This window comes from Nicotiana tabacum, chromosome 10 (assembly GCF_000715075.1).
Source record: "Nicotiana tabacum cultivar K326 chromosome 10, ASM71507v2, whole genome shotgun sequence".
In the NCBI taxonomy this organism is placed as follows: domain Eukaryota; kingdom Viridiplantae; phylum Streptophyta; class Magnoliopsida; order Solanales; family Solanaceae; genus Nicotiana; species Nicotiana tabacum.
In genome coordinates this window covers 12,017,101-12,034,384 of record NC_134089.1, presented here as the reverse complement: position 1 = coordinate 12,034,384, position 17,284 = coordinate 12,017,101, and the positions used below count along the sequence as shown (strand labels likewise).

Below are 17,284 nucleotides of genomic sequence, written 5' to 3'. Positions count from 1 at the left end.
TAAAAAGCTATTTTTCAAAATTTTCACTCAGATCATTTACAGAAATTCAAAAACAACTCAAAATTATATTCATGTCCAAACACAACTCTAATTTTCAAATATTATTTTTACTTGATAAAAATTTTCACCTTTTTTTTAGAATTTTACAATTCTTATGTCCAATCACCCACTAAAGTAGATCAAAGGTGCTCATTTTTTGACAAACCTAAAGAACTAAAATTGCTCAAAAATTTATTTAATGGACCATCTTAAACTATCCCCAAACATAAGGACCATTTTTGTCATTTTCTCAAATACCCACCAAGAAAATCCTAATATTAGAAACATCTGTACCTTGTAAAGAACAAAACTAAGCAAGCACAAACATATGCAAAGGAAGAAGAAGATTCTCGTATTTCCTTTTTCTCTTGCTGAAATAAGGGGCTGCAGCATATTCATTGGAAAAAAAAGAGATTGAATCTTTATTGCTATTTTAGTTGGTGGAAAAGGAGGAGAAAACAAAGAAACTCCTCCACAGAATATAGATGGGAATATTGTATGATGATGTGGTGCTTGTGAATCACTCAGAAAGAGAAGGAGACCCAAGTGTGATTACTGTTAATTGTCCAGATAAAACTGGATTAGGCTCTGATCTTTGTCGTATCATTCTCTTCTTTGGTCTCTCTATTGTCAGAGTTGGTATGTTTGCTCCATCTTTTATCTTCTTCCACTTCCATTGACATAGTAATTATAGTGAAGCTCTCATTGTGTGTATATATGTGTGTGTGTGTGTGTGGCAGGGAGTGAAAAGATTCAATCTTTCTTGATTATTGCTTTCATTTTGTGTGTGTGTGTGTGTGTGGGGCAGGGAGTGAAAAAATTCAATCTTTCTGATTATTGCTTTCATTTTTTTTTTGTGTGTGTGTATGGGGCAGGGAGTGAAAAGATTCAGTCTTTTTTGGTATAATCAATCACTAGTTGAATTTCTGAAATTTGGGTGAGAGTCTGTTGGTACTGAATTTGTGAATGGATTGCTTATGTTTTTGTCTTAAACTGGGATTCTATGTTGCAGAGGAGAATTGAACCTACTGGTTAGTTTTGGTGTGTGTGTTTATTTTTTGTTTTTATTTTTACTTTTTAGTGGGGTTAATAAAGGTTCTCTGTGTGTCTGGAGCTTATGTTTTTGACTGTCAATTTTGAGTCTGTTTCAAGAAGACTGGAGAGTGGAGATTTTTTTTAGCGGAGTGAATAAAGATAGGTAATCGGGCGTTTTCCCTTTGTATTGTCAGTTCGATAGCATTAGTAGTAGTATGATATCCTTTATTCTTACATTGCTATTACTACCTAGCATATAACTGTTATATTGGCTTTGGTCTTCTCTTTTTATCTTGTTGTTGTACTTCTTTTTATCCTTTCTTTAGCCGAGGGTCTATCGGAAACAACGTCTCTGCCCTTCCAGGGTAGGCGTAAGGCTGCGTACATCTTACCCTCCCCAAACCTAACTTATGGGAATTCACTGGGTTGTTGTTGTTGTTGTTATTGAACATAATTCAGACAGTTTGGTTGATGCTAGTGTTGTATCTGAATTATACTGTGACAATTGATATATGCTGGAGAGTGGACGTTTTTGTAATTTTCCATCTTAAATTTTGATCTATATTAAAAATTTGATTCTTTTGTTGAAGATGTATCAACCGACGGGATATGGTGCTACATAGTGTTTTGGGTGGTGGGAACACCAAAGACAAGGTGGAGTTTGTTAAAGAAGAGATTGATGGGAGTTTGTCCATCTTGTTCATCTGCCTCCGGCATGTCATATTATTGCGCTGAGTTACAGTCGCCAAGGCCTCCTGATGTATTCCTCTTGACATTTTGTTGCTATGATCGAAGGGGTCTTTTACACGGTAACTAATTTGAACCTTGTTCTTTAAACTTGCCGCACAATGCTTCTTATTTTAAAATCTAAACCTTGTGAATGTGTTATATTTTTAGCTGTTTAGTTTACTTGTTTAAACAATTAATAACTCTGGTTCTTTCTTGTTGGTGGCAACCGGCTAGCAAATATCTTGTCCGAGAGGTTATCTGCTTATACCTGCAGTAATTTTTTTCAAAATTATGGCAGATGTCACGGCAGTACTTTGTGATCTTGAGCTCACAATAAAGAAGGTGAAGGTATCCACTACACCGGATGGAAAAGTGATGGACCTGTTCTTCATCACCGACACAAGGTACGGAAATAATTGGTCTCTTAATGTTTTTGCCGAGGGGAGCCTTGGAGCAACGTTCAAGTTGTCTCCGCGTGACCAAGAGGTCACAGGTTCAAGCCGTGGAATCAGCCACTGATGCTTGCATCAGGGTAGGCTGTCTACATTACACCCCCTTGGTGTGCGGTCCTTTCCCGGACCCTGCGTGAACGCGAGATGCTTTGTGCACCAGGCTGACCTTTAATGTTTTTGCCCATGATTCATAGTTTCTTAGACGTAAATCCTTTTCTGATGCTGTGCTCTCTCTCTCTCTCTCTCTACCCCTACCTCCTTTCTGAAGTATGCTGTCTGCTTAGTAATTTATTGAAACTTTAAGCTAGCAAAATCAATATGGACCTTCTTCTTCATTTGACAAAACTCAAATCGTATTTTGGTTGTCATTTGTGTGATAAGAGTCCTAATTCAGAAAAGGAATTGTTTTATCAGAGAACTTCTACATACAAAGAAGAGACAAGAAGACACATATGACCAGTTGAAGTCTGTTCTGGGTGACGCGATGATTAGTTGCGACATAGAAATGGTTGGATCCGAAATCACTGGTTGTTCTCAAGGGCCATCATTCCTTCCTCAAGAAATTGCCGAAGACATGTTTAGCTTCGAGATTCTTAATGAACACCAGAGTAGATCCCTTGCCTGCAATAAAGCGTCTATCGCCGTTGATAATTTGTTGAGCCCTGGTCATACTCTCGTCCAGATCGTTTGCCAAGATCACAAAGGTCTTCTGTATGACATAATGAGGACGCTGAAAGATTACAATATTCAGGTACAGAAATGTCTTTTCTAAGAAAAGCCTCGTGTTTATCTGCGTAGCGAATATATAAAATAGCTCGATAACCATATACGTGGTGAACTCCAGTATGCCATTCAGAGATAGGTTTTGAAATTAAAATTTGCCTATTGAGTAAACCTATATAGTATCTTTGCATTGTTTGTTTGTGAGATTTAGTGCATTGTCTGATTTATCCTAAGTTTGTTTTTTCATCAAACAGAGTAGTATTAATCAGCAATCTAGAAAATTATATTGTATAGCTATGTATATATAATATATGTTGAAACCCCTTAGTTTCTTCAGGTGTTTATTTCTTATATATAGACACCTCTTAGTGAAATTTCTGACTCTGCATATGATGTTACTATACATCATCATTTGCTGCAGAAGTGCAAATTACGTTGGTCAAATAAAAAACTTTTCTTCTTTTTGATGTGTTTGCTCTTCATGCACCCACAATGATAATGAACTAATATAAACCTATTTTCTCATCAATTACTTCATTGTTACCACAGATATCATATGGGCGGTTCACTTCGAAAACTAAAACAGAATGTGAGCTCGACTTGTTCATAATGCAAGCTGATGGCAAGAAAATAGTAGATCCCAGCAAACTGAATGCTTTGTGCTCACGTCTTCAAATGGAACTATGTCGTCCTCTTAGAGTGGCATTGATGAACCGAGGTCCTGACACAGAATTACTGGTTGCAAACCCTGTAGAGTTATCCGGAAAGGGTCGGCCGATCGTCTTTTATGACATTACACTTGCTCTCAAGATGCTCAATATTGGTATCTTTTCGGTATGTCATGATGTATCAGTCTACGCTTTACTATTACCCTCATCACTCTTAGCACACTGTATCAAACTGAATCTAAAGATAAATCAGAAAAAAAGGGCAGCCCGTGCACTAAGCTCCCGCTATGCGGGGGGTCTGGGAAGGGCAGGACCACGAGGGTCTATTGTACGCAGCCTTACCCTGCAATCCTGCAAGAGGCTGTTTCCACGGCTCAAACCCGTGACCTCTGGGTCACATGGCAGCAACGCCAAGGCTCCCCTTCTCAAAAGATAAATTAGAAAGAAGAAAAAATGCTGCTTGTGTTAATGCTACGTGGCTTATGTATTTTAAGTTTTAAAGGTAGTAGTTTTAACTTGGTTGCTAATTGCATTTCAGGCTGAGATAGGGAGATACGTGATCGGTGATCGCGAATGGGAAATTTACCGAATCTTATTGGATGAAGGGAATGGCTCGGGTCCCTCGAGGAACAAGATTGAGGAAGCCGTTTGGAAGATGTTGATGGGGTGGGAGTAACAACTACTGAATGTACAGTTCTGCGTTCATAGCAAAAAGCTCATTTGACTCATGTGCAGGATATTTCTGCTAGTGATACCACTATATGTACATAAAGTGTATAATGTAGAGGTGAAAAAAGCTAGGTATATCAAGTTTCAAGCCAAGATTTTGCAAGGCTAACCTTGAAGAATCATGTTAAGAATATCAAGAAGTTAGATTTTTCTAGTTTTAGAGTTGTATGTATGTACTGGTGATATAGTAATCATAAGATGTATTTTAGTGGCTCTATGTACATGTTCATTAGTAAGTTTTTCAGGTCAATTAGTGTAAAGTTAAGCACCCTAAGGCAATGGGAGTAGAGCGTCTCGTTCGGTACAAGGGATAAGGGATAATTAATTCTCAAGATTATATTTGAGATGAGTTTATCCCACTTTTGGTTGGGATAAAATCGCGATATAACTAATTCCGGGATTATAGTACTATTTTTATCTCTATGAAAGGGTGCGATAACTATCCCGGGATAACTAACCCTGGGATGACTTGTTTCCCAACCAAATGACTAAGGGGCTGTTTGGTACAATGGTAGGGTATCCCACCTTCTATATGACATAACAAATCCTACCATTTTATTGTAAAAGTTTCCCCGGATTAGCTAATACCCCAAACCAAATATAGAATAAAGTCAATCCCAAACTTTATTCCGAGATTATTGTCCTTGCTGCATCTACCATATTTTTTTTTAAAAGTAATGTATAATGATTAGGTGAAGCAATTTCAGCTAGGTATTGGTATACCCTACTAATTCTATTTATGTTTCCCGCAGATAAAAGGAGAAAAGTTGTGATAAATTACTTTTAGCAACATAAAAAAAAAAAAAAAAAATCTCTCACCGCCCTTACAAGGTAGTAATGAGTTAAACTACTCATATTGGCTAGAAATCAGCTCCAATAAACATGATTTGATTCTATTATGCTACTAGGGTTCTAAACTTTACGCGAAGTTATGGAGATAACGTGGAATCCACGTCGTGGATGATAAAAAAGCTATATAATGGAAAGAATCTATTCAAATTCATATTTGAAAATACGACTCATAGAATTTGTTTAATTATGATTAATTTTCTAACTAGATACAAAAAATTAGCTACGCTAAGATTGAGGGTGGTTAATATGTTGGTATTCCTCCTACAATCTGTCCACCTTAGGAAACATTTGTACAAGTGTTATTTCTCACTTTATTATTGAAGCTGACTGCCTATCTGTCGTTTTACACAATTCCATCAAGTTACATCAAAGCCAATTTACCTAGGGATTTTATTTTTTTTATTATTCTTAGTGAAATATGAGTTGATGTTACAACAATAATTAAAAAGTATCTATCCTACAATTTATCGTCCAAAGTTTGTTCACCATTACCAACAACTAACAAGTGGTTTTGTGGAGTAGTAAGTACTTTTCATTCTTAATCAGAGCTTTCGGGTTCATTTTCTGGGTATGAAATCGCCTTTCTTAGGAAACGCTTTACCCCTTAATGTGCGACTTCTCAACTCGAATCCAAATTTAATTAGGCTCCAATACAAATACCGAACATCAAATGAAAAGTCAAACAACTCTAGAAGTCCCATGTTCCTTTGGGCGACAATAATTGAGACAAAATAAATAGCAGGAAGAAAAATGGTGTGAAATATGCAAGATATATAGATTATAACGACACATTAAAAGGCAATAAAAAGTGGTAGAATAGAATGATTTTGCATACAATTTACAGAACCATAAAACTACAATTTGATTTGCATTTTTTTTTTGGTTTGATCTATCTGTTGTGACTCTCTTATAGTTTCCAATAGATACCAAGTCTGTGTAATATCCCAGCAACCACTGCCCAGAATGTTATCTCAGCAAATATCACATATAATAAAGTTCCTACTCTTTTTGACTTCCACACGTCAAAAAATACATGTTGTTGAATCCAAATAACCTGAAAAAATACAAATGAAAAGTAATGATTACAATCTTCTCAGTGTGAAAATAGCATAAAATCATTAATATTCGCGGAAACTACTTAAGTTCTCGTATCTTAACTACAGACCAGGACATGTTCAAGAAGTAAAAGATAGCCTGGTGCACAAAGCATCCTGGGTTCACGCAGGGTCTTAGGAAAGGCCGCACCCCAAAGGTGTGTGATGTAGGCAGCCTACGCTGATGCAAGCATCAGTGACAAGAAGTAAAAGACCTAAATCTTTAATATTCAAACCTTAAAAAATATGCATACATACAATACACTGATACTGCTTGACAATAACAACAACAACAAACCCAGTGAAATTCCACAAGTGGAGTCTAGCGAGGGTAATGTGTACGTAGACCTTACCCCAACCTTATGACCTATACTGCTTGACAAAATTGCAAAATATATATCAAGTTGGAACAAGAAGTAAAGCCTCAGAACATCTAAATCTCTAAATCAAACCTCTCGTGTAAGTCGAGTTATGATAAAAAGCCGATACTGTTTGTGTAAAATTCTATGTACGCCACTGACCAGACATCACTTCATCAGTGCTAGCAAGGGATGATGGTTACTTACAAGGTTGTTATCTTCATTCTTGAGAAACCATCCATTTATGAATCCAGCAAATATGCCTTGTGCTCCTAATACAAATATCAGCATTGCATTCATTCCAATCCATTCTAGCCACACAAATGGCGTTCGCTGTCCCCAAACATCAATCTATGTATTCATTTTCCAAAAGCAAATTCTTAGAATAAAATTAGTACATTAAAATCTTGGCTTTAAGTTGTTTTAATTGCAGCATTGGCATGTGTACCAGTATATAGAATCCAGAGAATACAATTCCAGCTACACCAGCAGTGAAACAAACATAGCTAAAGCTGTATAGTTGCTTATTAAGAGGAATTGCTGCAAGAGAAAAACAGAACCAACAACTGTGTGAAATTTCTATATTAACTTTTCAACATAACCAGTCACAAAATATTTTCTTGATATGTTGCGCGGACTCTTCAAAATACTGCTGCACCCGTGTCGGATTCTCCAAAAATACACTGCTTTTAGAGAATCCTGTTGAAGTTTGGCAAAATGCCAAAGTCCCACATTGGTTGGGAGTTAAGTTTGGAGGGGATTTTTCCCCTATAAAAGAAGGCCTAATGTTTAGGATTGAAACACACCTCTCATTTGCCTTCTCATCTGTTTAAGGCATTTGTATCTTCTCTCTTTAGTATTATTTCACTTGTATTTTTGGAGTGGAATAAAATATTTGATTGTGTCCGAGGAGTAGGCAAAATTAGCCGAACCTCGTAAATTCTGGTGTTCCCTTTATTGTTGTTTTATTGTCTTATTTATTATTTGGTGGCTGTCATAATTTTTGGTATAGTAGTTGTGACTTATTCACACTATATACATTTGGCTTCCGCAACAATTGGTATCAGAGCCAAGGTACTGTCTAAGTATGCTCTGTGGTTGCAGCATAGTCTGATCTTCCACATCAGAAAAGATTTATCTTGGTAACTGAGTCAAGGTTCTGTCTGAGTATGCTCTGTGGTTGCAGCTTAGTCTGATCTTCCACACCAGAAAGGAAATAATCTTGATTTGTGTCGTCAGCTATTAAATAATATTTGTGTCAAAGATGGGAGACAATAAACAAGAAGAATCTACATCAAGTGTCAACAATACGTCATCATTGGCATCTTCGCTTATGACAAGAATTGTGTCAAATGCGAAATTTGCGGTCGAAATATTTGACGGGTCCAGACATTTTGGGATGTGGCAAGGCGAGGTTCTAGATGTCCTTTTTCAACAAGGGCTAGATCTGGCCATTGAAGAAAAGAAACCAGATGTTATTGGAGAAGAAGATTGGAGAATTATCAACCGTGTTGCTTGCGGTACCATTCGATCCTACCTTGCTAGAGAGCAGAAATATCCATACACAAAGGAAACTTCTGCAAGTAAATTATGGAAAGCACTGGAGGATAAATTTTTGAAGAAAAACAGTCAAAATAAATTGTACATGAAGAAGAGACTGTTTCACTTCACCTATGTTCCTGGTACCACGATGAATGAACATATCACCAGTTTCAATAAGTTGGTTACAGATTTGCAAAATATGGATACAACTTATGATGATGGTGACTTGGCCTTGATGTTGTTGGCGTCACTTCCTGATGAGTACGAGCACCTTGAAACTACTCTACTCCATGGAAATGACGAAGTTTCTCTCAGAGAAGTTTGTTCGGCTTTGTACAGCTATGAACAAAGAAAGCGAGAAAAACAGAAGGGCGGAGAAGGAGAAGCACTATTTGTGAGGGGTCGTCCTCAAAATCAAACGAGGACAAAGAAGGGAAGATCCAAGTCAAGATCCAGACCCAGCAAAGATGAATGTGCCTTTTGTCGAGAAAAAGGGCACTGGAAGAAAGACTGTCCGAAGTTGAAGAATAAGGCCAAACATAACAATGGAAAGGCCATTATGGATTCAAATGTAGCTGATTGTGATGATTCAGACTTCTCATTAGTTACAACAGAGTCAACAACATCATCAGACATATGGTTGATGGACTCGGCTTGTAGCTATCATATGTGTCCCAACAGGGACTGGTTCATGGAATTTCAAGAAGGAGAATATGGAGTCATCCACACAGCGGATAACAGCCCTCTTACCTCATATGGCATTGGTTCAATACGATTAAGGAACCATGATGGAATGATCAGAACATTGATAGATGTTCGATATGTACCGGATTTGAAGAAGAATCTCATCTCTGTGGGAGCCCTAGAATCAAAAGGGTTCAAAATCATTGCAGAAAATGGAGTGATGAGAGTATGCTCCGGTGCACTAGTGGTAATGAAGGCTAATCGGAAGAATAATAATATGTACCGCTATCGTGGCAGTACAGTTATTGGGACAGCGACAGTAACATCCAGTGACGACAAAGAGGCAGAAGCAACCAAGCTATGGCACATGCGCTTGGGACATGCTGGAGGAAAATCCTTGAAAACTCTATCAGATCAAGGATTGTTAAAAGGAGTAAAGGCTTGCAACTTGGAGTTTTGTGAGCATTGTGTTAAAGGGAAACAGACAAGGGTTAAATTTGGTACAGCGATCCATAATACTAAAGGCATTTTGGATTATGTACACTCTGATGTTTGGGGTCCTTCCAAAACACCTTCATTGGGTGGGAAGCACTATTTTGTAACCTTTGTTGATGATTTTTCCCGAAGAGTATGGGTGTATACAATGAAGAGCAAAGATGAAGTGTTGGGAATTTTTCTCAAATGGAAGACGATGGTGGAAAATCAGACAGGCAGGAGAATCAAGTGTATTCGCACAGACAATGGAGGTGAATACAAAAATGATCATTTCAATAAGGTCTGTGAAAATGATGGCATCATCCGACACTTCACTGTTAGACATACACCACAACAGAATGGAGTGGCAGAACGTATGAACCGGACCTTGCTGGAGAAGGTACGGTGTATGTTGTCCAATGCTGGCTTGGGCAAAGAATTTTGGGCTGAGGCAATTACATATGCATGCCACCTCATTAATCGTCTACCATCTGCTGCTATTGATGGCAAAACACCATTTGAAAAATGGTACGGAAAACCTGCTGTAGATTATAACTCTTTGCACGTGTTTGGCTCAACTGCATATTATCATGTGACGGAGTCAAAATTGGATCCAAGGGCAAAGAAGGCTATTTTTATGGGAATTACTTCTGGAGTCAAAGGATATCGCTTATGGTGTCCTATGACAAAGAAAGTAATATTCAGCAGAGATGTTACCTTTGATGAATTTGCTATGGTAAATAAGGTAACAGAAGATACCAAACAAAATGAAGGTGCTTCTAAGCAGGTGGAGTTTGAGGGAAAATTTATTTTTCCTACACAAGAAGCAGAGGAGGAAACAAATGAAGATTACCCTCTGGAAGGAGAGCCAGTAGAGGAGATTCCAACTCAGGAATCTCAACAACAACTTGAATCAATAGCAACCAGCAGGCCAAAAAGAACAATAACGAAACCTGTTCGTCTCATAGAGACGGTTGCTTGTGCAACCTCAATTGTAGCTGATGATGTTCCTACTACTTATAAAGACGCTGTCCAAAGTTCAGAAGAAGATAAGTGGAGGATTTCCATGAATGATGAAATACAGTCCCTTCATCAGAATCATACATGGAGATTGGCCAATCTCCCGAAGGGAAAGAAAGCAATTGGGTGCAAATGGGTATTTGCAAAGAAAGAAGGATTTCCTAACCAATTAGATGTTCGCTACAAAGCAAGATTGGTGGCCAAAGGATATGCTCAAAAGGAGGGAATTGATTACAATGAAGTGTTTTCTCCAGTTGTAAAACATTCCTCCATTAGAATTATGTTGGCTTTGGTAGCACAATTGGATTTGGAACTAGTTCAGATGGATGTAAAAACTGCGTTTTTACATGGAAACTTGGAGGAGGAAATCTACATGACTCAGCCAGAAGGATTCAAAGTTGCTGGAAAAGAAAATATGGTGTGCAAACTTGAAAAATCGTTGTACGGATTGAAACAATCTTCTAGACAATGGTACAAGCGATTTGACGAGTTTATGTTGCGGCAAGGGTACAAGAGAAGCAAATACGATCATTGTGTGTATTTGCACAAGCTTAAAGATGGTTCCTTTGTATATCTTCTCCTATATGTTGATGATATGTTGATAGCTTCCAAGAATTTGGAAGAAATTGATAAGTTGAAGATTCAACTGAAGAAGGAATTCGAGATGAAGGATTTGGGTGAGGCAAAGAAAATTCTTGGCATGGAGATAATTAGAGATAGACGTTCAAAGAAACTCTGTTTATCTCAAAAGGAATATTTGAAGAGAGTACTTCAACGTTTTGGCATAGATGACAAGACTAAGCCAGTTAGTACTCCACTTGCTTCCCATTTTAAGCTAAGTACTACTATGTCGCCAATGGATGAAGCTGAACGAGAGTATATGTCAAAGGTACCATACGCAAATGTTGTTGGTAGCTTGATGTATGCAATGGTTTGCACAAGGCCTGACATTTCACAAGCTGTTGGAGTTATTAGCAGATATATGCACAATCCAGGGAAGGAGCATTGGCAAGCTGTGAAGTGGATTCTACGGTATATTCATAATACTGTAGATGTCGGGTTAGTTTTTGAGCAGGAAGACAATCAGTCTGTAGTTGGATATTGTGACTCAGATTTTGCGGGTGATATGGACAAACGAAGATCAACTACTGGTTATGTGTTTACTTTTGCAAAGGCACCAGTTAGTTGGAAGTCTACTTTGCAGTCAACAGTTGCTTTGTCTACAACAGAGGCAGAGTACATGGCTATTACAGATGCTGTGAAAGAGGCAATTTGGCTTCAAGGATTGCTAAAGGAGCTTGGTGTTGAACAAAAAGGTATCACAATTTTTTGTGATAGTCAAAGTGCTATTCAATTAGCGAAGAACCAAGTTTATCATGCAAGGACGAAGCACATTGATGTTCGGTATCATTTCGTACGAGAAATCATAGAAGAAGGTGGAGTCACGGTGAAGAAAATTCATACTACAGAGAATCCTGCTGATATGCTGACAAAGGTGGTGACTGCGGTCAAGTTTCAACATTGTTTGGATTTGATCAACATTGTTGAACACTGAAGATTGAAGATGAAGACACAACCAAAATTTGTTATTGAGAGAGAATTGAAAATGTGGAATTTTGCCAAGGTGGAGATTTGTTGAAGTTTGGCAAAATGCCAAAGTCCCACATTGGTTGGGAGTTAAGTTTGGAGGGGATTTTTCCCCTATAAAAGAAGGCCTAATGTTTAGGATTGAAACACACCTCTCATTTGCCTTCTCATCTGTTTAAGGCATTTGTATCTTCTCTCTTTAGTATTATTTCACTTGTATTTTTGGAGTGGAATAAAATATTTGGTTGTGTCCGAGGAGTAGGCAAAATTAGCCGAACCTCGTAAATTCTGGTGTTCCCTTTATTGTTGTTTTATTGTCTTATTTATTATTTGGTGGCTATCATAATTTTTGGTATAGTAGTTGTGACTTATTCACACTATATACATTTGGCTTCCGCAACAAATCCGACATGCACCCGACAACATTTTCAGAGAGTCTTGAGCAACATAGTTCTTGATTATATTGACGAATTTACCATCTGAGAAATGAAGAATAAAGGCTATGATAAGTAAACAAAGCCCCATTGAAATCCATTGCTTTAGCCTCTCACCATGACCCTGAAACAGAATTTAATCCATTCCAATTGCTATTACATTCTTGATCGAAAGATTTAACTTATATACACTGACAGGAAACAAAATTTTAACTTGTCGTAACAAGTAATTTGCTCTATTTTTCATGTTACAAATCCCACTTTTTATGGATGATTATCTGTACTTATCTTTTACATGACCTGATACTGTAAAAGTTCTATACTGTTAGTATATAGAAGTTAAACTCGTGATAAAATGAATTCTTGAAATACCAATATAATTACCTTGAAATGAATCAAGACATGTCCATAATGGATGCCAATGGTACCAGACATGATAGCTGAAATTGTACTAAAAAAAGAGAGGAAACATAAAATGTGCTTAGCTGATAACAATTTGAACAAAGGATCAATGCACCAGGTGAACTCTGAGTACATTTTTATCGAGTCGTTTGTGGTTAAATAGACAAACCTTAGCAAACCTTCAGGTTCAAATGGAGCGCGACACCAACTAGGAGCATTGTCGCGAAATGGACCTGAAGCTGGATAACTCAATGTGCATGCCTAAATACATTATCAATAGTCTATTAGTCACTAAAATTTAGCAGTTTCAAAATAGTGATTTTAGCTCTGATATGTTGTGACCTTCGATCGCGCCCAAACAGGTTGATTATAGAGATGATTGATACCCCAGACTTGTCGATCCACATAACCTACTGCATTACACGCAGGTCCTAAATGCCCTCTCATCCCACATTTTACCTGAAAATTTCAGCTAACAGGATTTAGTTATGTACTGTTATGATTAGTAATACTATTTTAATTTAGGATCATTAGTTTGTTTTAACTCTGCATACAATGTATCTTTCAGATCTATCATCAAGGTGCACCATAAAGCTCCAGTCGGGAACATAAAGACCATATGTTGTTGTCATGTAAACGACAAATGTAACGAATCCTCCAACCCTGCAAACGACGATAATAAGATCAAGTCCTATGGAGTGGAAGAGCTTAACATTTTCTTGATTGTTGGATATTATTGAGAAGGAAATAGATGAATAGATAGGGCGAAGCCAGGTGAAGGAAGTTTGTATTAGTGACCCTTATTTCACTAAAGCAAAAAGGGAGAAAGTTGGACTTCGGATCAGTTTCTTAGTAGAAGATAAGGCAAGAAGCAGGCATGTAGTAGCTACGCGAAAGCTGTTGCATAATAGGGCCTCCGTTTTCTTGCAATCCGGTGAAACTGTTATCGAACCATTTCATGCAATATTTACTAGGATGGAATAAGTAAAGAATCAAGCTATAAATCTCAATTTATTTGAAACACATAGGATTCAATGCTTATCTTAGTTCCTATTTATTAAAACCATAAGTAAAAAACGGGCTGCCTGGTGCACAAATCATCCTGCATTCACGCAGGGTCAGGGAAAGAGCCGCATCCCAAGGGGTATGATGTAGACAGCCTACCCTAATGCAAGCATTAGTGGCTGCTTCCTGAACTCGTGAATCAATTAACATTTAACATGATGAGTGTAATGGTATAGCAAAGAGGAAATGGTGATTGCTTACCATTGCCATTTATAGGCAGTGAAAATAGAGAAATGACCAGGGTTTAAGGTTGTAGGCCTCAGCTTGGTAGTTAAGATCTCTATTAGAGCTACTACAAAGTAAACCAAGGCTATTCTCTGCTCAAATTGTGACAAAAAATTGTATTAGATAAAAAAAAAAACTTTCAATATCATAAAATAGCTAAAAATATTTCCAGAGAAAGAATGAAAGAGGTTGAGACCTGTAGAATACCACACCATCTGATTAACTTCATATCCACTCCATAAGCTAGTTCATATGGTGCATGGGAATATCCTCCTGCATTAATCCATGCTCATTCTTATCTATCTAGAAAAAAATATAATTTCAGTTTGGTCTGTTGTTCTTTAGCCGAGGGTTTATCGGACTCTATCTCCTCGAGGTAGAGGTAAGGTCGGTGTACACGCTAACATCCCCAGACCCCCTCTTGTGGGAATACACTGGATATGTTATTGTTGTTGTTGTCTGGTCTGTTGGAGCTAACTTATATACACTGATATTGTAAAGAATTTTACAGTATCAGTGTGTGGCGTAACTTGTTTTAGCAGGTAACATGTCTTATTTGTTAGGTTACTAATTCCTCTTTTATGAATGATTACATAATTATCAGAAAGTTAAATTCTTTCAGTTCATACATGTATTTTTGCTATTTTTCTAATTTTGTCTTTGAAGTTATTTTTTTTTATAGTTCATAGCATGATCAACAGGAGGTTCAAAATTTGCAGTTCATACCTTGTAGAATAATTCCCCAAAAGAGAAGCTTCAATGTCCTTAGTGTTACTTTTTTGATTGCAGCACTAATCTTGGGAACTCTCTGAAAAGTCAGAAATAGCTCCACTAATTAAATAAGAAATTCATACAATTGCTCTAAAACTGCACTTTTACAAAAGGGATATTTACGCAAATAGCCGGCTGAATTTACTGTTTACTTTTCTAGCCAGTATACATAAATTAAACATTAATTATACACAGTTATACATATATTATACATTCTTTAGTTATTTTTAGTTTAAGTGGGTGGGTGAGAAGCTATTTAGGTTAATTCTTCTTTACAAAATGTGAAGTTGGACCAAAATCCACTTAAGAAAGGGATAGGGCTAGTTAGTGTTAGCCCAAAAGATAAATGGGCCTAAGAACTAGCCCAATTTTCTATTGGATGATCCAGGCCCAGTCAAAGAGGTCTGAAATAGTGGCGGGTATAAGAAATTGGCAGTTATACTCAATTTGGATAAGGGTATTATCACTTTTAGCCCCTGACAGAAATTATTTATATTTGATAGCCAAAAAAGTGTATAATTTTTGTATATAACATATAGAATGTATATATATACAAAAAATATAAAAATTTTATACATTTTTCGGCTGTTATTTTTACAGAGACTATATAGTGTCATTTTTCCATCTAGATATGGGAAATTTCGTGGCCAATAAAATATTGCCAATGCATTAAAAGGGGACCCATAAACTATCATTAGCAGGGGTGGTATTTTTACTCGAGAAATAACATTGTATGTATTTATGGACGAAAAGGTGGATAGAGGATAAATTTAAACTATTTATCAAATAAATTTAAGGGTAGGGACTAATTCTAAACAAAATAAAAACCTATCTTTCCGTTCTAAGTTAAATATTTCGTTTCGCTTTCAATATTAATTGTCCCTTCAGGAACATCCGATAAAAAAAACATATTTAAATTAATTGTTACTTGTCAATTTGTTATTTGAATATTTTTGAAAGATGAAGTTATACATCATTATGTGTTTTTTGTAAATTTGATTATTTAAGATATTATTGGTTAAGTCAAGAAAAATAAAAATATAAAAGATGGTGTACCTTTAAGGCAAGAGCAATTGCAACCCCAACAATGAAAAGAAAGAATGGCATTACAAAATCAGCCAATGTGCATCCATTCCATGGCGAGTGATCGACACGCGCGTATGCTCCTCCGGCATCATCTACCAATATCATCAACTGTAAAAGTTTACCGTCCAATTTAAACAAGATAATTTAGCACTAAAAAAACTTCAAAAATCACCAAGTTTAATTTCTATACGCTGACAATACTGTATAGTATCAGATTACTTAATTGAAAGGTGAGCAATGGAGCAACAGTAAAGTTGTCTCCATGTGACCTATAGGTCACATACATGTTCGAGCCGTAGAAGTAGCCACTAATGCTTGCATCAGGATAGACTGTCTGCATTACATCCCTTAGGGTGCAGTCTTTCCCTGAATCTTGCATAAATGCGAGAGGTCTTGTGCACCGGGCCGTCTTTTGTTAGATTCACTTAGATGATAACTATAGACAACCTTCTATAAAAGATGAAATTAGTAATCTAAAAATTACAATAAATTACGTGCTATAATATGTTAGAATATATTAATGATTAAAAAAATGACATCTCAGTGTATAAAGTATTCCGAATTCACACAAGGTTCGGGGAAGGACCGCATCCCAAGGGATGTGATGTAGATCGTTTGCCCTAAGGTAAGCATTAATGACTACTTCCATGGCTCGATCCTGTGACCTATAGGTCACACGAAAACAACTCTACATTCCAAGGGTCCCTTTCTAGAATATACTAATAGTGTAAAAGAAATTTTACACGATCAGTATATATAAGTTAAATATATACCACTATGGTGAGGCCTCGAAATGCATCCAATGTTGCAACCCTTTTACTCTTCTGCTTAAGAGGAGGTTGTTCTTCCTCTTGTTTCAATGGCTGGTCCAATGTTTTTTGCTCATTTTCATGGCTAACCAAATCTTGATTACTATCAATCTTAGTATCTTTTTTCCTTTGATTATCACTATAATCAATCTCTTCTTCACTAATATGTTTCTTTTGATTGCCAAATCCTTCTTCTAATTTCTTAGGATCCTCCATATGAAAGCTATATATTCACTAGATCTCTCTTCTTCTTTTTCCCCCCCTCAAATAATTTGCATGAATTTATACTATGTATGAAAATGCAGCCCTAATAAATTATATAGATAAGTGTATGAAGAAATGGACAAGGCTAAAATCAAAGCAGGCTTTTTGTAGCGTCTAATTTGGACGGATATATAGAAACTAAAATTGTTTCTACTATAGAACTTTTTTTGCTTTTTAGTGGCATTGTTGAAAAAGTTTTTAAACTCTTATGATAATTCATCGAAGAAATGGAATTAGACAA

The 17,284-nt window shown here is 36.8% G+C and overlaps 2 protein-coding genes across 2 annotated transcripts; one reads left to right on the top strand and one right to left on the bottom strand.

Moving 5' to 3' along the window:
• The first annotated feature begins 338 nt into the window (after positions 1–338).
• Positions 339–4,590, top strand: LOC107777640 (ACT domain-containing protein ACR10). The gene is made up of 6 exons (XM_016597709.2): positions 339–678; positions 1,665–1,883; positions 2,102–2,207; positions 2,670–3,006; positions 3,528–3,812; positions 4,185–4,590. The coding sequence occupies exons 1-6, from the start codon at positions 525–527 to the stop codon at positions 4,320–4,322; spliced, it is 1,239 nt and encodes a 412-aa protein (XP_016453195.1). The 5' UTR covers positions 339–524; the 3' UTR covers positions 4,323–4,590.
• Positions 4,591–6,036: 1,446 nt separating this feature from the next.
• Positions 6,037–17,047, bottom strand: LOC107777642 (uncharacterized). The gene is made up of 13 exons (XM_075222582.1): positions 16,744–17,047; positions 15,941–16,078; positions 14,840–14,921; positions 14,310–14,386; positions 14,090–14,205; positions 13,378–13,486; positions 13,166–13,282; positions 12,993–13,084; positions 12,806–12,872; positions 12,464–12,545; positions 7,129–7,220; positions 6,888–7,031; positions 6,037–6,281 (listed from the first exon to the last, which is right to left on the bottom strand). The coding sequence occupies exons 1-13, from the start codon at positions 16,993–16,995 to the stop codon at positions 6,135–6,137; spliced, it is 1,515 nt and encodes a 504-aa protein (XP_075078683.1). The 5' UTR covers positions 16,996–17,047; the 3' UTR covers positions 6,037–6,134.
• Positions 17,048–17,284: the final 237 nt, after the last annotated feature.